The following is a 22,716-nucleotide window of genomic DNA, read 5'->3' as shown; positions in this document are numbered from 1 at the left end:
TGTTTTGATAATTGCCAATAATTTCCATCCATTGTCTATTCCATTTGCACAACAGCATGTGAAATTGATTGTCAATTACTGTTGCTTCCTAAGTGGACAGTTTGATTTCACAGAAGTTTGATATGCTTGGAGTTATATTCTGAAAGCAGGTTCACACTTAGCACATGTGACAGACGTGACATAGTCTGGAGACGCCATGGAGAGCAATCTGATGCCTGCAATATCCTTCAGCATGACCTGTTTTGGCAGTGGGTCAGTAATGGTGTGGGGTGGCATTTCTTTGGAGGGCCGCACAGCCCTCCATGTGCTCACCAGAGGTAGCCTGACTGCCATTAGGTCCAGGTCTGGGAAGAGATCCCACAGGAGACCATCCGCAACCTCATCAGGAGCATGCCCAGGCATTGTAGGGAGGTCATACAGGCACGTGGAGACCACACACAACACTGAGCCTCATTTTGACTTGTTTTAAGGACATTGCATCAAAGTTGGATAAGCCTGTAGTGTGTTTTTCCACTTTAATTTTGGGGGTAACCCAAATCCAGGTCTCCATTGGTTAATAAATTTGATTTCCTTTGATGATTTTTGTGTGAGTTTGTTGTCAGCACATTCAACTTTGTACAGAACAAAGTATTCAATGAGAATATTTCATTCATTCAGATCTAGGATGTGTTATTCGTGTGTTCTCTTTATTTTTTAGAGCAGTGTGCAAACCAGGGGGACAAATACCTGAACCTGATAGATCCCTGTTTAGACTAGTAAAAGCCCTTCTCTGACCCTGGTCTATCCCTACCTGACTGCAGAGGTTGGCACCATAAGATAACACAATTTCGCCCACACTCAGAACAACCTGAATGCTCCTAACAGCTCCTAATACAGCTATGCCTGTGTAGCGACTCACTTGTGAAAATTGTTTATTCACTAAAAACTGCAACTGACCCTTCTGGTAATTGAACAGACTAGATATCCTGACTCCACAGTCCCTGAGGGTGCAGAGATAGACCTAACCACAGACTAGGAGATGGCGACTCTGGCCAAAACTGTCTAAGAGGCTGATGAGTTGCTTCTGTTCCTCCTAAAGAACTGGAGGGCAGAGCAAAGTGTGGATTACCTTCTAGAAGAGAAGTGTGCTAAAGAAAGGAAAGATCCCAGAGTGAGTAAAGTAAATGATGAAATGCCAAACAAAGAATAAAGCAAGCACTGTTAATAAATATACTAACTACTTCCTAATGATAAAAAGAAGATAAGTGCAAAGTATAGCAAAGAAATGGCAAAGCAAAAACCCTTAGCTGGAATCTCACAGACTGGCATCAAACATCAATAAGATGTCAGAACATCCAAATGAATCTACCACCAGCAGGAAATGCCAGCAGGGGGACAGAATATAAATCTGCACCCCAAAGGTGACATGCACACAAATGAAAACACCTGTATTAAGCTAAGCAGACTGCAGCCAGAAAAGCAGAATCCAAACTCCAAGAGAAAAGTTAGGTATGTCTCCTGTAGCTCAGCAGAAAGAGAAGCCAATCACATAACGCAAACTCAAGGAGTCAAATCCAGGAGCATGACACACGTGCAACGCGGACGTGTGTATGAAGCCTAAAACTGTGGATTTACTTAGCTGATTGGTTGAATTAGTGCTGAGATTTCTTGTGTAGAGGACAGAGAGAACAACCCATTCAGTATTGAGACACTGGAGTATTCACATGACTACCACTGAGAGCACACTGAATAAAATTCATGAATACATTTCATAAAATTCAGCATATTGCACATTACATGTGTCTGTATATATCCTTTATATGGGTCGAAGGCTTATGTAAAGAAGGTCAAAATAAAGTTCTCTGTTTAGTAGTAAATACCCGCAATGCTTTGAATTCATACAATTTATTGTATTAGAATTGAACATGGAGAGAAATAAACAGTATTTATATCACACTTTATGGTCCATTAATTCAGCAACATTATAAAAGCTTGTGGAAAATAATAACTTATCAGAACTAGAAAATAAAATGTTAAACTCCAGAACTAAACTAGACATGATGTGTCTGCTTATCCTATAAATTAGCTTTAAAGAGATTGTCCCCTAATTTATTAGTTATGCTTAAAGGAATTGTCCAAGCTTGAAATTCAAGTCTACAGTAACTCTCCATGACTCCTCACAGTGTGCAGTGTGCGCGATGTCAGGATCCTCCAGTGTCGGGAGCAGACGATTGCTTGACCGCAATTATACGATTTGCATTTATGCGGACACATGCCAACTAGATGCACACGCCGCACTCAACACAAGTGGATTGAGCAAGGCTGGCAACATCTAGTCATAAAGCTGCTGGAAGTATGCAAATCGCATACTTGCAGACATATGACTGCCCACTCCCAGCAACGGAGAATCCTGACAGCACACACTGTGCACGCACTGTGCAACGAAGCCACTAAGGTGATTATTACAAATTGGCCATGCACTTTTTGCTTTAGTATGAGAGTATCTTGGGTTCAAGTTCTTGGATTGAAGCACAAGTTCTTAATAGTGAGTAACTACATCTAGTGAAAGTGTTAATGCAAATAATCGATTGTGTAATATTTCTTGGATGAAACACATTTTTCATGATTAATAACATGGACTATTTCATAGCTTATAGCAGAAGCAGAAGATACCTCTACAGAAATACATTCATGGCGATGACGTCCCCAGTTCTAGGTCTCCCTGACTTTCTGGGCAACGATGAACACCACATTCTCATGGTCAACAGCGCCAGAGATCATTATTTTTTCCAGATTCTCATAATGCTTTATTTCAAACCCTTCCTCACTTATCACCTTCCTATAGAAACTTTCATCACAGGGTAACAAGTGAAACTTGTCATTTCCAATTTTAAAATAGGAAGCATTAACATCTGCATAACATAACAGATATCCTCCGATTTTGATTAAATTGTTGAGTTTCCTCAGGTTTCTTCTATAATCCTTGTGGTCCTTGCTGATCGCTTCCAGACCCCAAACACTCGTGGCACAGTCAAACTTTGACAGTGAGTTCAAAAGATCATCATTGCAAAGGTCCAATTTTAAAATCTCCTTTATTTTCCCTCTTAGAATTTCCTCTTCTTCTTCCCACCCATCGCTGTAAAATACAAACATTTCATGATATTAGTAATTAGCGCTTGATCAAAGACAATTCAACTACACCTGCAATCTTATGTGTAGAAACTCTCAGTGATTTCTGCTTAAAAAGTAACCGTCATTTTAATTTTTATTTCATAAATCAGTAGTACACGTGAAAATAAGCAATTTTGTAATATATCTTATTTGAGAAATCTGCTTCTTTTTCTGACAGAATTAATCAGTCATTATCAAAACCCTCAATTCTGAGGTAAAATATGTATTCAGGAAATAAAAAAAACACAACAAAAAGGATGCTTGATGTTTTTGCTCTTAAAAATTGACAATAGATATAATTATAAAGTTAATGGGGTTTGCCAAAAGTCATATTTTTTACCCTATAGGCTTCCATAGAATAACAAACACCTGTGGCTGGGCTTCAATGGAGAAAATTAAATATATACTTATTATAATACAATACTAAAGTGTGGTAGTTTACTGCACAAGCTATCGAATAATTAATGTAAAAAGCAAAAGTTAAAAACAACATAAAACAAAGTAAACTAACTAAAAGTTAAAATCATCAAATCATCCCTCTTTCTCCAAATCAAAAGTAATGAAAATGAAAATAAACTATATATATATATATATATATATATATATACACTGCTCAAAAAAATAAAGGGAACACTCAAATAACACATCCTCGACCTGAATGAATGAAATATTCTAATTGAATACTTTGTTCTGTACAAAGTTGAATGTGCTGACAACAAAATCACACAAAAATCATCAATGGAAATCAAATTTATTAACCAATGGAGGCCTGGATTTGGAGTCACCCCCAAAATTAAAGTGGAAAAACACACTACAGGCTGATCCAACTTTGATGTAATGTCCTTAAAACAAGTCAAAATGAGGCTCAGTATTGTGTGTGGCCTCCACGTGCCTGTATGACCTCCCTACTACGCCTGGGCATGCTTCTGATGAGGTTGCTTATTGTCTCCTGTGGAATCTCCTCCCAGACCTGGACTAAAGCATCCGCCAACTCCTGGACAGTCTGTGGTGCACCGTGACGTTGGTGGATGGAACGAGACATGATGTCCCAGATGTGCTCAATCGGATTCAGGTCTGGGGAACAGGCGGGCCAGTCCATAGATTCAATGCCTTCATCTTGCAGGAACTGCTGACACACTCCAGCCACATGAGGTCTGGCATTATCCTGCATTAGGAGGAACCCAGGGCCAACCGAACCAGCTTATGGTCTCACAAGGGGTCTGAGGATCTCATCTCGGTACCTAATAGCAGTTAGGCTACCTCTGGCGAGCACATGGAGGGCTGTGCGGTCCTCCAAAGAAATGCCACCCCACAGCATTACTGACCCACTGCCAAAGTGGTCATTCTGAAGGATGTTGCAGCCAGCAGATCGCTCTCTACGGCGCCTCCAGACTCTATCATGTCTGTGCTCAGTGTGAACCTGCTTGCATCTATGAAGAGCACAGGGCGCCAGTGGCGACTTTTCTAATCCTGGTGTTCTGTGGCAAATGCCAAGCGTCCTGCACGGTGTTGGGCTGTGAGCACAACCCCCATCTGTGGACTTCAGTCCCTCATACCACCCTCATGGAGTCGGTTTCTAATCGTTTGTGCAGACACATGCACATTTGTGGCCTGCTGGAGGTCATTTTGCTGGGCTCTGGCAGTGCTCCTCCTGTTCCTCCTTGCACAAAGGCGGAGGTAGCAGTCCTGCTGCTTGGTTGTTGCCCTCCTACAGCCCCCTCCACGTCTCCTGGTGTACTGGCCTGTCTCCTGTTAGCGCCTCCAGCCTCTGGACATTACGCTAACAGACACAGCAAACCTTCTTGCCACAGCTTGCATTGATGTGCCATCCTGGATGAGCTGCACTACATGAGCAACTTCTGTGGGTTGTAGAGTACGTCTCATGCTACCACGAGTGTGAAAGCACAACCAACATTCATAAGTGACCAAAACATCAGCTAGAAAGCATTAGTACTGAGATGTGGTCTGTGGTCCCCACCTGCAGAACCACTCCTTTATTTAGTGTTTCTTGATAATTGCCAATAATTTCCATCTATTATCTATTCCATTTGCACAACAGCATGTGAAATTGATTGTCAATCAGTGTTGCTTCCTAAGTTGACAGTTTTATTTCACAGAAGTTTAATTTACTTGGAGTTACAGGACAGACCAAAAGTTTGAACACACCTTCTCATTTAAAGATTTTTCTGTATTTTAATGACAATAAAAATTGTATATTCACACTGAAGGCATCAAAACTATGAATTAACACATGTGGAATTATATACTTAACAAAAAAGTGTGAAACAACTGAAAATATGTCTTATATTCTAAGTTCTTCAAAGTAGCCACCTTTTGCTTTGATGACTGCTTTGTACACTCTTGGCATTCTCTTGATGAGCTTCAAGAGGTAGTCACCGGAAATGGCTTTCCAACAATCTTGAAGGAGTTCCCAGAGATGCTTAGCACTTGTTGGCCCTTTTGCCTTCACTCTGCGGTCCAGCTCACCCCAAACCATCTCGATTGGGTTCAGGTCTGGTGACTGTGGAGGCCAGGTCATCTGGCGTAGCACCCCATCACTCTCCCTTTTGGTCAAATACCCTTACACAGCCTGGAGGTGAGTTTGGGGTCATTGTCCTGTTGAAAAATAAATGATGGTCCAGCTAAATGCAAACCGGATGGAATAGCAGGCCGCTGCAAGATGCTGTGGTAGCCATGCTGGTTCAGTATGCCTTCAATTTTGAATAAATCCCCAACAGTGTCACCAGCAAAGCACCCCCTCACCATCACACCTCCTTCTCCATGCTTCACGGTGGGAACCATCCATGTAGAGTCCATCCGTTCACCTTTTCTGCGTCTCACAAAGACACGGTGGTTGGAGCCAAAGATCTCAAATTTGGACTCTTCAGACAAAAGCACAGATTTCCACTGGTCTAATGTCCATTCCTTGTGTTCTTTAGGCCAAACAAGTTTCTTCTGCTTGTTGCTTGTCCTTAGCAGTGGTTTACTAGCAGCTATTTTACCATGAAGGCCTGCTGCACAAAGTCTCCTCTTAACAATTGTTGAAGAGATGTGTCTGCTGCTAGAACTCTGTGTGGCATTGACCTGGTCTCTAATCTGAGCTGCTGTTAACCTGCGATTTCTGAGGCTGGTGACTTGAATAAACTTATCCTCAGAAGCAGAGGTTACTCTTGGTCTTACTTTCCTGGGGCGGTCCTCATGTGAGCCAGTTTCTTTGTAGCGCTTGATGGTTTTTGCAACTGCACTTGGGGACACTTTCAAAGTTTTCTCAATTTTTCGGACTGACTGACCTTCATTTCTTAAAGTAATGATGGCCACTCATTTTTCTTTACTTAGCTGCATTTTTTCTTGCCATAATACAAATTTTAACAGTCTATTCAGTAGGGCTATCAGCTGTGTATCCACCAGACTTCTGCACAACACAACTGATGGTCCTAACCCCATTTATAAGGAAAGAAATCCCACTTATTAAACCTGACAGGGCACACATGTGAAGTGTAAACCATTTCCGGTGACTACCTCTTGAAGCTCATCAAGAGAATGCCAAGAGTGTACAAAGCAGTCATCAAAGCAAAAGGTGGCTACTTTGAAAAACCTAGAATATAAGACATATTTTCAGTTGTTTCACACTTTTTTGTTAAGTATATAATTCCACATGTGTTAATTCATAGTTTTGATGCCTTCAGTGTGAATGTACAATTTTCATAGTCATAAAAATACAAAAAAATCTTTAAATGAGAAGGTGTTTCCAAACTTTTGGTCTGTACTGTATATATATATATATATATATATATATATATATATATATACACATATATATAGTATGTTTAGTATGTTGGTATGTAGTATTGGACATCCATAACAGTCCAATTTTTCAAAATATAAAATTAATTCACCCATAAAGATAAAGCATTAAAGAAAAAAAATATTGTAACAGCTGAAATCAAATTTATCGGTCAGCTCATTAATTAAACAATATGCAATAAAAAGAAATCCCAAAGTAATATGTGGTCCAAAATGATGCTACTATATTCAGCTTCTCCGGCCTCAAAAAAAAATCACAGATTCTTTAAGTTTTTTTTATGGACAAGGCAAAAAAGTTACCAATTTTTACAGAAGGTCCTGAAATATTTGGATGGTTGGCAACACTGATCAGAGGGCAGTGCTGCAGGTTCTTACTACAGTTTCTTGCATCACTGTCCTTTGACGATGTTCTGAATTGATATTCATGGCGTTAGAATCTGTGGGAGATGTGAGTGCAGGGCCCGCTCTCAGCCTCTATCTCCACCACCGCATCTTGTAAATCTGTAAGGTTGTCTTCAGGGGATGAAGAAAGAAGAAGTGAGTGTTTCAGCACTGCCCCACAGCTTCTAGCACTGCCCTCAAATGAATTGCCATCGGGGGCATCATTGGTGTCACTCACTGCTTCTATCTCCACCCCTGATGATAATTCATTTGAAGGCAGTGCAAGAATTTGTGGGGCAGTGCTGTTGTCACTTACTGCTTCTCTCACTGCCCCCTGATGATGATTCATTTGAGGTTGATGCTAGAAGCTATGGGGCAGTGCTAGTGTTACTCACTGCTTCTATCTCTGCCTTCGGACAACGTCTTCTTTTACAATTAGAAGCTGCAGCATCAGAGATAGAACTGAGTGCTGGCACTGCAATCACATCTCCCATGGATTCTATTGTCATTGTCATGGTTCCAGGGCATCTTCAGAGGGTGGTAATGCAAGAAACTGTAGTAAGTAGCTTCAGCGCTGCCCCCTGATGAAGTCCTGTCCCAGGGGGGGCGATAGACACTGCAGGGAAGTGATTGCAGCCCCAGCCTCCTGTAATGTCCTGTCTGAGACTCTGCTAAAATGAAACATCACAAGAATTGAAGTGAGAAAAAAAATAGCATTTAGGGATTATCTAGAGAGGGAGAACTGTAAAGTATTTTATAATAAAGGTAAGTTCAAAAATTATTAGGATGTAAAGATAGATAGGGCATTTTATGTACTGGACCATCCCTTTACGATTCCTTTCTTCATCCTGCTAAATGCCTCTGACCCCCAGAACATCATCCGTAACTCATTGATTGCCCATCTGTATGTTGGGTCATACAGTTGTAAAAAACAATGGAGAAAGGAATTATATATCATACTAGACCTGCATAACTGTTTTAACTCCATGAAGAGTTTTGAAGTTTGTGTCCAGTCAAAGGCCTTGGGATCTTTGTTTTTCCACAGTTCAATCTCTTTAATGGAGGCATCATTAACTTTTATCATTGAAATTTCTTCGAAGAACTCACAGACCGAAATAAGGTGCATGATAATAGGACCAATACTGAAGTCTATCAGGGTTTTTCCACTAACCAAACCTGTGAACAGAGAAAACTCCAGTTTAAAATATTTCCAATTTTCTATTTTATTTAACAAAACCTCATCTATCTTAGGTAGTATATGTTGGCTCAATAAATTATTTTGAATTTTTATTGCTTCCTATTACCACTATGGAGACAAAAAATAGCTTCACTTCTTCTGAAAATTCATTAGGGTGATCAAATTTACCTTTTTGACTTTGTGGTTGAACAAGATCAACAACTTGTTACTGTTTTCTCCACCAGCCTATGCAATATCTATATTTTCATGGATCCACAAGATATAGACCATTTATTTATTGGGATTATACACATGCAGGGCTGCCACTAGAAATTTCAGGGCCCCATACTGGCAACATTTGCCCAGGCTCCACCATAGCTCCGTCTCCACCCCAGCTCCGCCTCCTCCTCTCGAACCTTGTGTTTTGTCCAAAAGAGATTTTAGGCCGCCACCACAACAAGGTAGACTCTTCTGGCCCTACTCTACTCTAACCTATTAAACATTTCTTATAATACCCAATACTCTTTTTAGTTATATTTTTCTTTATGGGAATGGATCACATACATTTTTTTAAAAATGACCATTAATATCACATACAAGGGATCATATGCCATCCCATCATGACCAGACCACATATTACCACCACATAATGGCCCAATAATACCACATACAAGGAACAAATACTGTCACACCATGACCAGACCACATATTACCACCACATAGTGACCGAATAATACCACATACAAGGGACAAATACCGTCACACTATGACCAGACCATATGTTACCATCACATAGTGACCAAATAATACCAAATACAAGGAACAAATACCACCACACCATGACCAGACCACATATTACAAGATAGTGACTGAATAATACAACATACAAGGGGTAAATACCATCACACCATGACCGAACCTCATATTACCATCACTTCACCAAATAATACTACATACAAGGAACAAATTCCGCCTATTTTTCTCTATTCTGCCCCATGTCATCTCCCATTCTGCCCTCTTGTTATTTCCCATTCTGCCCTCATATCATCTCCCATTCTCCCACCATGTCATCTCCCATTCTGCCCCGTGTCTATCCATTCTGCCCCTATTTGTCTCCTGCCCCCAAGTCATCTCCATTCGATCCCATGTCATCTCCCATACTGCCCCCATGTCATCTCCCATTTTGCCCCATGTCACCTCCCATCCTGCCCCCATGTCATCTCCCATTCTGCCCCATGTCATCTCCCATTCTGCCCCCATGTCATCTCCCCTTCTGCCCCATGTCATCTCCCATTCTGCCCCATGTCATCTCCCATTCTGCCCCATATTATCTTCCATTCTGCCCCCATGTCTCCCCTTTCTATCCATATTTGTCTTCATTCTGCCCCCATATCATCTCCATTCTGCCCCATGTCTCTCCATTCTGCCTCTATTTGTTTCCATTCTGCCCTGATGTCATCTCCCATTCTGCCTCATGTCATCTTCCATTCTGCCTTCATGTCATCTCCCATTCTGCTCCAATGTCTCTCCATTCTGCCTCCATGTCTCTCCTTTCTGGTCCTATTTGTCTCCATTCTGCCCCCGTCTCTCCATTCTGCCTCTATTTGTCTCCATTCTGCCCCATGTCATCTCCATTCTGCCCCTATTTGTCTCCATTCTGCCCCTGTTTGTTTCCATTCTGCCCCGATGTCATCTCCCATTCTGCAGCGATGTCATCTCCCATTCTGCCCCGATGTCATCTTCCATTCCGCCTTCATGTCATCTCCCATTCTGCCCCCATGTCATCTCCCATTCTGTCCCCATGTCGTCTCTCCATTCTGCCCCCATGTCTTTCCTTTCTGCCCCCATGTCTCTCCATTCTGCCACTATGCCTCTCCATTCTGCTTATATTTGTCTCCATTCTGTCCCCATATTATTTCCATTCTGCCCCCATGTCTCTCCATTCTGCCCCTATTTGTCTCCATTCTGCCCGATGTCATCTCCCATTCTGCCCCATGTCATCTCCCATTCTGACCCATGTCTCCATTCTGCCCCCATGTCTCTCCATTCTGACCCTATTTTTCACCATTATGCCCCCATATAATCTCCATTCTGCCCCCATGTCACTCCATTCTGCCGCTATTTGTCTCCATTCTGCCCCATGTCATTTTCAATCTGCCCCATGTCATCTCTCATTCTGCCCCCACCCCATGTCATCTGCCATTCTGCCCCATGTCTATCCATTCTGCCCCTATTTGTCTCAATTCTGTCCCCAAGCCATCTCCATTCTGCCCCATGTAATCTCCCATTCTGCCCCATGTCATCTTCCACTGTGCCCCCATGTCATTTTCCATTCTGCCCCATGTCATCTCCCATTCTGCCATGTCATTTTCCATTCTGCCCCATGTCATCTCCCATTCTGCCCCCATGTCATCTCCCATTGTGCCCCATGTCATCTCCCATTCGGCCCCATGTCTATCCATTCCACCATATGTGTATTCATTCCACCCCTATTTGTCTCCATTCTTCCCCCATGTCGTCTCTCCATTCTGCCCCCCATGTCATCTTCTATTGTGCCCCCATGTCATTTTCCATTCTGCCCCATGTCATCTCCCATTCTGCCTCCATGTCATCTTCCATTCTGCCTCCTGTCATCTCCCATTCTGCCCCCATGTCATCTCCCATTCTGCCCCCATGTCATCTCCGTTCTTCCCCCCATGTAATCTCCCATTCTGCCCCCATGTAATCTTCCATTGTGCCCCCATGTCATTTTCCATTCTGCCCCATGTCATCTCCCATTCTGCCCCATGTCATTTTCCATTCTACCCCATGTCATCTCCCATTCTGCCCCATGTAGTCTTCCATTCTGTCCCTATGTCATCTCCCATTCTGCCCCATGTCATCTCCCATTTTCCCCCATGTCATCTCCCATTCTGCCCTATGTCTAACTATTCTGCCCTATGTCTATTCATTCCACCCCTATTTGTCTCCATTCGGTCCCCATGTCGTCTCTCCATTCGGTCCCCATGTCATCTCCCATTCTGCCCCCATGTTATATCCCATTCTGCCCCCCATGTCATCTCCCATTCTTCCCTCCATGTCATCTCCCATTCTTCCCTCCATGTCATGTCTCCATTCTGTCCCAAAGTCCTCTCCATTCAGCCCCCATGTCGTCTCTCCATTTGGTCCACATGTCATCTCCCATTTTGCCCCCAGATCATCTCCCATTCTGCCCCCCATGTCATCTCCCATTCTGCCCCGATGTCATCTTCCATTGTGCCCCCACGTCATTTTCCATTGTGCCCCCACGTCATCTCCATTCAACTCCATATCATCTCCCATTCTGCCCCCATATCATCTCCATTCTGCCCCGTGTCATCTCTCATTGTGCCCCATATCACCATTCATTCTGCCCCCATGTCATCTCCCATTGTGCCCCATGTTATCTCCATTCTGCCCCCATGTCATCTGCCATTCTGCCTCAAGTCTCTCCATTCTGCCACATCTCTCCATTCTGCCCCCATGTCATCTCCCATGCTGCCCCCATGTCATCTCCCATGCTGCCTCATGTTTCCATTGTGCCCCCATGTCATCTCCCATTGTGCCCCCCCATCTCATCTCTCAATGTGCACCATGTCATCTCCATTCTGCCCCGTGTCATCTATCATTGTGCCCAATATCCTCTCCCATTCTGCCCCATGTCATCTCCCATGCTGCCCCATGTCATCTCCATTCTGCCCCATGTCATCTCCATTCTGCCCTCATGTCATCTCTCATTGTGCCCCCATTTCATCTCCCATTCTGCCCCCATATCATCTACCATTCGGGCTCCATGCCATGTCATCTCCCATTGTGCCCCCCCATCTCATCTCTCAATGTGCCCCATGTCATCTCCATTCTGCCCCGTGTCATCTATCATTGTGCCCAATATCCTCTCCCATTCTGCCCCATGTCATCTCCCATGCTGCCCCATGTCATCTCCATTCTGCCCCATGTCATCTCCATTCTGCCCCCATGTCATCTCCCATTGTGCCCCCATTTCATCTCCCATTCTGCCCCCATATCATCTACCATTCGGGCTCCATGCCATCTCCCATTCTGCCCCCATGTCATCTCCCATTCTGCCCCCATGTCATCTCCCATTCTGCCCACATGTCATCTCCCATTCTGCCCCATGTCTATTCATTCTGTCCTATGTCTATCCATTCTGCCCCTATTTTTCTCCATTCTGTCCCCAGGTCATCTCCCATTGTGCTCTCATGTCGTCTCTCATTGTGCCCCCTTATCTCTATTGTGACCCCATGTCATTTTCCATTGTGCTCCAATGTCTCCATTATCCCCCATGTCTTCATTGTGCCCCGATGTCATCTGCCATTCTGCCCCATGTCACTCCATTCTGCCACATGTCTCCATTCTGCCCCAATGTCATCTCCCATGCAGCCCCATGTCATCTCCCATGCTGCCTCATGTTTCCATTGTGCCCCCATGTCATCTCCCATTGTGCCCCCCGTCTCATCTCTCAATGTGCCCCATATTGTCTCCCATTCTGCCCCCCTGTTATCTCCATTCTGCCCCCGTGTCATCTCTCATTATTCCCTATATCATCTCCCATTCTGACCCCAGGTCATCTCCCATGCTGCCCCCATACCATCTCTATTCTGCCCCCATGTCATCTCTATTCTGCCCCGATGTCATCTCCATTCTGTCCCCACGTCATCTCCCTTTGTGCCCCCATATCATCTCCCATTCTGCCCCCGTCATCTCCCATGCTGCCCCCATGTCATCTCCTATTCTGCTCCCATGTCATCTCCCATGCTGACCCCATGTCATCTCCTATTCTGCTCCCATGTCATCTCCCATGCTGCCCCCATGTCTCCATTTTTGCCCCATGTCATCTCCATGCTGCGGCTTTACAAAAACAGTAAAAAAAAAAAAGTTCTCCTTACATTGCTTCCTTTCCAGCGACGACTCTCCTTCGTCAATCTGAGGCGCTGATGCCAGACAGTCACAGGCCGTCAGTGATGTCATATGCCAGCGACATGCGCCCTGACGTCAGCCGCTGGCCTGTAATTGGCTGGCGGCTGTTAACTATTGCCATGCGGGAGTCTACTAAAATAGATTTAATGTGAACCTGTGTCTGAGGATGCAAGCTCAGTTCGCTTGGGCCTGGTGAGCAGAGGGAGGGCCCCGTTCGGGCCTCTCTGTTCACTGGGCCACATACACCAGTAAGGGCAGTAATGCCCTGAAGGAGGCCCTGTCCACATGGCAGTATTTTTTGGAAAGTATCTATTGACAGAGTACGTTGCATCAAAGTGAATCACTCCGATAGGAAGGATCAAAGAATTGTCTAATAATTCAAATTATATGACATATACCAACAAGCTACATAAGAAAATCAACTTGATTGAGGATACTATTGTTGGTATAAAAAAAATTTAAATTTGAACAGAATTGTTGTGATTATGAATCAGATTATGTTTATTCCAATAAAACAGTTGGAAAACCTTGTTTGAGTCTTAGAAAAACTCCTTCAAATTCTATGGGTAAATTTAATAGGAAAGTCAGCTTCACGTCTCCAGAAAATTATATTTCAGGCAGCTTTTCAGATATCTCTGATTTCAGCTTTAATTTGCTAGTACATAGCGAAATGTCTCCTGTCACATCCAGAACATCACCAATACTTCATTTTCAAAAAACACTGGAGCCACTGAGTCGGCCGCAAACACAAACGCAAAACGCAGATATTCAATGCGATGCCGCAAATAGATACCACTACTGAGGAGTCATCATCATTCAGTGTCATCAATTTGTCTGCACACATTTTTTCTACCACCCAAATAGACTTATTGGAAAAAGGTTTGAATTTTATTTCTACAACCAGAGCCAATCTGTTTTATACTATTAAGGACATAAATAAGTTTATATGGTTACTTACTGTGAAGAGGCATTTCTATACAACTGATTCAAAGAATAATAATGATAGTCTTTATTTTATATAGCGCTAACATATTCTGCAGCGTTTTACAGGCATAATCATCGCTGTCTCTATCAGGCTCACAATCTAAATTCCCTATCAGTATGTCTTTGGAATGTGGGAGAAAACCGGAGAACCAGGAGGAAACCCACACAAACACGGGGAGAACATACAAACTCCTTGCAGATGTTGTCCTTGGTGGGATTTGAATCCAGGACCCTAACACTGCAAGGCTGCCATGCTAACCACTGAGCCACTGTGCTGTCCTGGTGGCTCAGAATTAGCTCGGAATTGGCTCTGAATTAGAACAATTCTAATTCCGATGCAATTGATAATGAATACTCTTGGAAAATTCCCTTACATATATACATAGTAACATACATAGTTTTTAAGGTTGAAGGAAGACTAAGTCCATCTAGTTCAACCCATAGCCTAACATGTTGATCCAGAGGAAGGCAAAAAAAAACCATGTGGCTAACACTAAGCTCCACATTGGGGAAAAAAATTCCTTCCCGACTCCATACGACAATCAGACTAGTTCCCTGGATCAACGCCCTATCAAGGAATCTAGTATATATAACCTGTAATATTATACTTTTCAAGAAAGGCATCCATGCCCTTCTTAAATTTTAATAGTGAATCACTCATTGCAACATCATGTGGCAGAGAGTTCCATAGTCTCACTGCTCTTACAGTAAAGAATCCGCGTCTGTGATTATGATTAAACCTTCTTTCCTCCAGACGTAGAAGATGCCCCCTTGTCCCCGTCTCAGGCCTCAGAGTAAAAAGATCAGTAGAAAGGTCTTTGTACTGTCCCCTCATATACTTGTACATAGTAATAAGATCACCCCTAAGCCTTCTTTTTTCCACAGTAAATAACCCCAAGTGTAATAACCTGTCTTGGTATTGCAGACCCCCCAGTCCTCTAATAACCTTGGTCGCTCTTCTCTGCACCCACTCTAGTTCAGCTATGTCTTTCTTATACACCGGCGACCAGAACTGTACACAGTATTCTACGTGTGGTCGCACTAATGACTTGTAGAGAGGTAAAATTATGTTCTCCTCATGAGCATCTATGCCTCTTTTAATGCATCCCATTATTTTATTTGCCTTTGCAGCAGCAGCCTGACACTGGCCACTAAACATGAGCTTGTCGTCCGCCAATGCACCCAGGTCTTTTTCAGTTACAGTTTTGCCCAGTGTTTTACAATTAAGCATATAATTATTCATTTTATTTCCTCTGCCCAAGTGCATTACCTTACATTTATCCCCATTAAAGCTCATTTGCAATTTATCAGCCCAAGCTTCTAGTTTACATAAATCCTCCTGCAATATAAAATTGTCCTCCTCTGTATTGATTACCCTGCAGAGTTTAGTGTCATCTGCAAATTTTGAAATATTATTTTGTATGCCCCCTACAAGGTCATTAATAAATATGTTAAAAGAAGGGGGCCCAATACTGACCCGTATGGTACCCCACTGTTAACTGAGACCCAGTCTGAGTTTTTTCCATTAATAACCACCCTTTGTTTCCTATCACTGAGCCAATTCTTAACCCACATACATATATTTTCCCCATTCCCCATTGTTCTCATTTTATGTATTAACCTTTTGTGTGGAACCGTATCAAAAGCTTTTGAAAAGTCCATATACACAACATCCACTGCATTTCCTTGGTCCAGTTCCGTACTTACCTCCTCATAAAAACTTATCAGATTAGTTTGACAGGAACAGTCCCTCGTAAACCCATGTTGATATTGGGTTATGAGGTTATTCTTCTTCAGATACTCTAGTATAGCATCTCTTAGGAAACCCTCCAGGATTTTACCCACAGTAGAGGTTAAGCTTACCGGCCTATAATTTCCAAGTTCGGTTTTTGTCCCCTTTTTGAATATTGGCACCACATTTGCTATACGCCAGTCCTGTGGTACAGACCCTGTTATTATGGAATCTTTAAAGATTAAAAATAATGGTCTATCTATGACATTACTTAATTCCTGCTGTACTCGCGGGTGTATCCCATCTGGGCCCGGGGATTTGTCAACTTTAGTGATTTTTAGACGCCGCCGTACTTCCTGCTGGGTTAAGCAAGTGACATTTAATGGAGAATTTTTGTTATCACTAATCATGTTTTCTGTCATGCGATTTTCTTGTGTAAATACGGTTGAAAAAAATCATTTAACATATTGGCTTTTTCCTCATCCTCATTCACCATTTCACCCAGACTATTTTTAAGGGGGCCAACACTATCATTTTTTAGCTTTTTACTATTTATGTAGTTAAAGAATATTTTGGGGTTATTTTTGCTTTCTCTGGCAATGAGTCTCTCTGCCTCAATCTTTGCTGCCTTGATTTGTTTTTTACATAATTTATTTAATTTTCTATATTTATTTAATGCCTCATCACTACCTACTTGCTTTAGTTCTCTAAATGCTTTCTTTTGGTCACTTATTGCGCCCCTTACAGCTCTATTTAGCCATAGTGGTTTCCTCCTATTTCTAGCATGTTTATTCCCAAAGGGTATATATTGTGCACAGGTACTATTCAACATGTTAATAAATGTCTCCCACTTGCTTTGTGTAGCATTATGTCTCAGGATATCGTCCCAGTTTATTGCACTAAGATCATCTCTCAACCATTGGAAATTTGCCTTCCTGAAGTTTAGTGTCCTTGTAACCCCTCTACTACACATCTTATCAAAGGTTACATGAAAACGTATTATTTTGTGATCACTATTACCCAAGTGACCCCCAACTCGTATATTTGATATGCGGTCTGTCCTATTGGTTAATATTAAGTCTAGCAGTGCCCCCTTTCTTGTTGGGTCCTGAACCAGTTGTGAAAGGTAATTGTTAGAGATGAGCGGTGTTCGACTAGAACTGTTCGCCAATCTCAAATTCGAGCTGTTTTGGGCGGTGTTCGAGTTGTTCGACGAACCCGAACGATTTGCAAAAAATTCGGCTGTTCGAGGTTATGTTCGATAACTGTTCGTGCACCAAAAGCGTGTCCTGCATGTCTGGCGCTATTTAGAGCACCAATCATGCAGGGATTGTCTGCCACTCACTGTAATGCCACAGCCATGGTGGTTGTGGCATTACAGTGATTGCCCAAATCGATGGGAACAGTGCCAACAGTGAAACATGAAAAGCCGGCAATTCATCAGCGGCATACACCGGTACCCGACAATTTAGAACCGAAAGAATAGAGCTTCACACATAGATTAGATAGATAGAAACATGTCAGTCACACATATAAGAAGCACAGTGACAGTGTTGCTTACTGTACTTGTCATTTAGTGTAAAGGATTTATCAAAAAAAATAATAGTGTTTTCATGCACCGTCTCTTTAAAAAAGCCGGCCGGCAATTCAGCAGCGGTACCCGACAATTTATAACAGACAGAATAGAGCTTCACACATAGATTAGATAGATAGAAACATGTCAGTCACATATATATGAAGTACAGTGACAGTGTTGATTACTGTATTTGTCATTTAGTGTAAAGTATTTATTAAAAAAAATAATAGTGTTTTCATGCACCGTCTCTTTAAAAAAGCCAGCCGGCAATTCAGCATCTGTACCCAACAATTTAGAATAGAAGGAATAGAGAATCACACATAGATTAGATAGATAGAAACAGGTCAGTCACATATATATGAAGTACAGTGACAGTGTTGCTTACTGTACTTGTCATTTAGTGTAAAGGATTTATTAAAAAAAAATAATAGTGTTTTCATGCACCGTCTCTTTAAAAAAGCTGGCAGGCAATTCAGCATCTGTACCCGACAATTTAGAATAGAAGGAATAGAGAATCACACATAGATTAGATAGATAGAAACATGTCAGTCACATATATATGAAGTACAGTGACAGTGTTGCTTACTGTACTTGTCATTTAGTGTAAAGGATTTATTAAAAAAAATAGTGTTTTCATGCACTGTCTCTTTAAAAAAGCCGGCAGGCAATTCAGCATCTGTACCCGACAATTTAGAATAGAAGGAATAGAGAATCACACATAGATTAGATAGATAGAAACATGTCAGTCACATATATAATAAGTACAGTGACAGTGTTGCTTACTGTACTTGTCATTTAGTGTAAAGGATTTATTTAAAAAAATAATAGTGTTTTCATGCACCGTCTCTTTAAAAAAGCCGGCCGGCAATTCAGCATCTGTACCCGACAATTTAGAATAGAAGGAATAGAGAATCACACATAGATTAGATAGATAGAAACATGTCAGTCACATATATATGAAGTACAGTGACAGTGTTGATTACTGTACTTGTCATTTAGTGTTAAAATAAAGGATTTATTTAAAAAAAAATTGGCGTGGGGATCCCCATAATTTTAGGCTCTAGCGGAGGTTAACCAGATGGCTGGGGCAGATGTTTGAAGCCTGGGAAGGGGGTAATACCCACGGAGCTTCCCAGGCTACTAATATCAGCCCCCAGCGGAATACCTAGCCTTTACTAGCTATTAAAATGGGGGACCCCCCAAAAAAATGACGTGGGGTCCCCCCTATTTTAATAGCTAGCAAAGGCTAGGCAGACAGCTGGGGGCTGATATTAATAGCCCAGGAAGGGTTCCATGAATATTGGCCCCCTCCCAGGCTAGAAACACCAGCCGTCAGCCGCCACAGAAATGGCGCATCCTTAGGATGCGCCATTTCTGGCACTTAGCCTCGCTCTTCCCACTGCCCTGTAGCGGTAGCAGTGGGGTAATAGGGTTGGGGTTGATGTCAGCTTATAATGCCAGCTGACATCAAGCCCAGGTTAGTAATGGAGAGGCGTCTATAAGACACCCCCATTACTAACCCCATAGTCAAAGTTAAAAGAAAACACAAACACCCAGAATAAAGTCCTTTAATTGAAATAAAGACACATTCCTTTATTGTTCTAAATTAAACCATACTTACCGTCACGCCCATTCCAGCTGAAGCCAACGATCTCCTGCAATAAAAGAAAAATAATAAAGCAACCTCATCCTTACCTTTCCATGGTTCCCACGACAGCTTCAGCTCTGCTACATCGAGATAACAGGCTGGACCGCAGCAGAACGCTGCCATCCAGCCTGTCATCCCGCAGACACTGAGAAGAGCAGGCATGCTTGTGCTCCTCAGTGTCTCGCTGTGACGGCATAAAGATGAGCCGAGGTCATGTCCAATGAACTCGGCGCACCTCATGCACGTCACTGACAGCGTGGGAGAATTCTCCTGCACTCAGCGCTACAGCGTGAGAATTCTCCCACGCTGTCAGTGACGTACATGAGGTCAGCTGAGTTCATTGGACATGACCTCGGCTCATCTGGATGCCGTCACAGCCAGACACTGCAGAGCGCAAGCATGCCTGCGCTTCTCAGTGTCTGCGGGATGACAGGTTGGATGGCAGCGTTCTGCTGCGGTCCGGCCTGTTATCTCGATGTAGCTCATTCGGTGGCTCACTGGGTAATAAAGGGGTTAAGACCAGCTTGGCATTATCAGCTGGCCCTAAGCCCGAAATTCATGGGGTCACGCCAATATTAGACATGACCACCATGAATTTCTAGTAAAGTATTTAAAAAAAACACAACACCCAGAAAAAAGTCCTGCGCTTCTCAGTGTCTGCGGGATGACAGGCTGGATGGCAGCGTTCTGCAGGTCCAGCCTGTCATCTCGATGTAGCAGAGCTGAAGCTGTCCTGGGAACCATGGAAAGGTAAGGATGAGGTTGCTTTATTATTTTTCTTTTATTGCAGGAGATCGTTGGCTTCAGCTGGAATGGGCGTGATGGTAAGTATGGTTTAATTTAGAACAATAAAGAATTGTGTCTTTATTTCAATTAAAGGACTTTATTCTGGGTGTTTGTGTTTTTTTTTTAACTTTAACTATGGGGTTAGTAATGGGGGTGTCTTATAGACGCCTCTCCATTACTAACCTGGGCTTGATGTCAGCTGGCATTATAAGCTGACATCAACCCCAACCCTATTACCCCACTGCCACCGCTACAGGGCAGTGGGAAGAGCGAGGCTAAGTGCCAGAATTGGCGCATCCTATGGATGCGCCATTTCTGGGACAGCTGACGGCTGGTGTTTCTAGCCTGGGAGGGGGCCAATATTCATGGCTCCCTTCCTGGGCTATTAATATCAGCCCCCAGCTGTCTGCCTAGCCTTTGCTAGCTATTAAATTAGGGGGGACCCCACGTCATTTTTTTGGGGGGGGTCCTCCATTTTAATAGCTAGTAAAGGCTAGGTATTCAGCTGGGGGCTGATATTAGTAGCCTGGGAAGCTCCGTGGGTATTACCCCCTTCCCAGGCTTCAAACATCTGCCCCAGCTGTCTGCTTAACCTCCGCTAGAGACTAAAATTACGGGGAACCCCACGCCAATTTTTTTTAATAATAAATCCTTTATTTTAATACTAAATGACAAGTACAGTAACCAACACTATCACTGTACTTATTATATATGTGACTGACATGTTTCTATCTATCTAATCTATGTGTGAAGCTCTATTCTGTCTGTTATAAATTGTTGGGTACAGATGCTGAATTGCCGGCCGGCTATTTTAAAGAGACGGTGCATGAAAACACTATTATTTTTTTTAATAAATCCTTTGCGGTAAATGACAAGTACAGTAAGCAACACTGTCACAGTACTTCATATATATGTGACTGACATGTTTCTATCTATCTAATCTATGTGTGAAGCTCTATTCTGTTTGTTATAAATTGTCGGGTACCGCTGCTGAATTGCCGGCCGGCTTTTTTAAAGAGACGGTGCATGAAAACACTATTATATTTTTTAATAAATCCTTTACACTAAATGACAAGTACAGTAAGCAACACTGTCACTGTACTACATATATATGTGACTGACATGTTTCTATCTATCTAATCTATGTGTGATGCTCTATTTCTTCATGTCTAAATTGTCGGGTACCGGTGTATGCCGCTGCTGAATTGCCGGCCGGCTTTTTTAAAGAAAGCGTCTTCTGAGCAGTTTGTGAGCTTTTGGACACCTTTGAAGGTGTTTTCTATGTGTTACTATGTGTTTTTGTTTGCCTGCCATTGGTTTTAACGGTGTTCGACGGTGTTCTAAGGTGTTCGACGAACAGTTCGACGAACAGTTCCTCGAACATCCCGGTGTTCGACGAACCGAACCGAACCCGAACACTACGGGGGTGGCTCAACACTAGTAATTGTCTCTCATAGTTGTCAAAAACCTATTACCTTTGCTTGAAATACATGTCCCCCAATGTATTTCAGCATAGTTGAAGTCTCCCATAATAATGACTTCTCCTTGAGTCGCTGCTTCATCTATTTGCTTTACGAGGATATTCTCCGCTACTTCCATTACTTTTGGAGACTTATAACAAACCCCTATCATTAATTTATTATTTTTTCCCCCTCCCTTTATCTCCACCCTCAGGGACTCTACACTTTCATTAGATTAACATATATACTCCCGCAAGATGGGTTTTAAGGATGATTTTACATATAAACACACACCCCCCCCTCGCTTGTTTGTACGGTCATTTCTGAACAGACTATAGCCCTTTAAATTAACTGCCCAGTTATGGCTCTCGTCCAGCCACGTCTCAGATATCTCCACCATGTCATAATTATTTTCCAACAAAATTAATTCTAATTCCTTCATTTTGTTGGTGAGGTTTCTGGCATTAGTGTACATGCATTTTATGTATCTCTCTGTATCTCTATGGAACTTCCTGATCAAATTTCTACATTTACTTTAATGGACTTAGAACATGAATCTGTTGTCTCCACACAATTACAATCCACTATTGGTCAATACAGATTACCGAATCCTGACTTTTATTCTATAGCAGCACGAGTTCCTGCTATGGACGCTTAACAAAATATTCTTGAAAGAGAAATCAAAAATTTTCTTGAGTCAAATAAACAGGTGGTGTGTAATCTGCGCCATTATGAGTGGCAGGCCTTACATGCATTATCTCACAATGCGAACAACATAATACGTCCTTCTGATAAAGGGAGATCATTAGTAGTGTTGAGCCACCCCCGTAGTGTTCGGGTTCGGTTCGGTTCATCGAACACCGGGATGTTCGAGGAACTGTTCGTCGAACTGTTCATCGAACACCTTAGAACACCGTCGAACACCGTTAAAACCAATGGCAGGCAAATAAAAACACATAGGAACACATAGAAAACACCTTCAAAGGTGTCCAAAAGCTCACAAACTGCTCAGAAGACGCTTTCTTTAAAAAAGCCGGCCGGCAATTCAGCAGCGGCATACAC

At 42.6% G+C, this 22,716-nt stretch overlaps 1 protein-coding gene across 1 annotated transcript in view; it reads right to left on the bottom strand.

The window, feature by feature from the left end:
• Window positions 1–1,929: 1,929 nt before the first annotated feature.
• Window positions 1,930–22,716, bottom strand: part of LOC141173162 (nicotinamide N-methyltransferase-like) — a 49,491-nt gene continuing 28,704 nt past the window's right edge. The window contains exons 3-4 of the mRNA XM_073657799.1: window positions 8,301–8,511; window positions 1,930–3,115 (exon numbers count right to left, since the gene is read on the bottom strand). Of these exons, the coding sequence (XP_073513900.1) occupies window positions 2,692–3,115; window positions 8,301–8,511 (635 nt within the window). The 3' untranslated portion in view covers window positions 1,930–2,691. The remainder of the gene's footprint in view (window positions 3,116–8,300; window positions 8,512–22,716) is intronic.

Source organism: Phyllobates terribilis, unplaced genomic scaffold (genome assembly GCF_046119375.1).
Source record: "Phyllobates terribilis strain yellow unplaced genomic scaffold, ASM4611937v1 Scaffold_1__5_contigs__length_1240528914, whole genome shotgun sequence".
In the NCBI taxonomy this organism is placed as follows: domain Eukaryota; kingdom Metazoa; phylum Chordata; class Amphibia; order Anura; family Dendrobatidae; genus Phyllobates; species Phyllobates terribilis.
The sequence above is the reverse complement of the archived record's forward strand: the minus strand, read 5'-3'. Positions and strand labels throughout refer to the sequence as shown.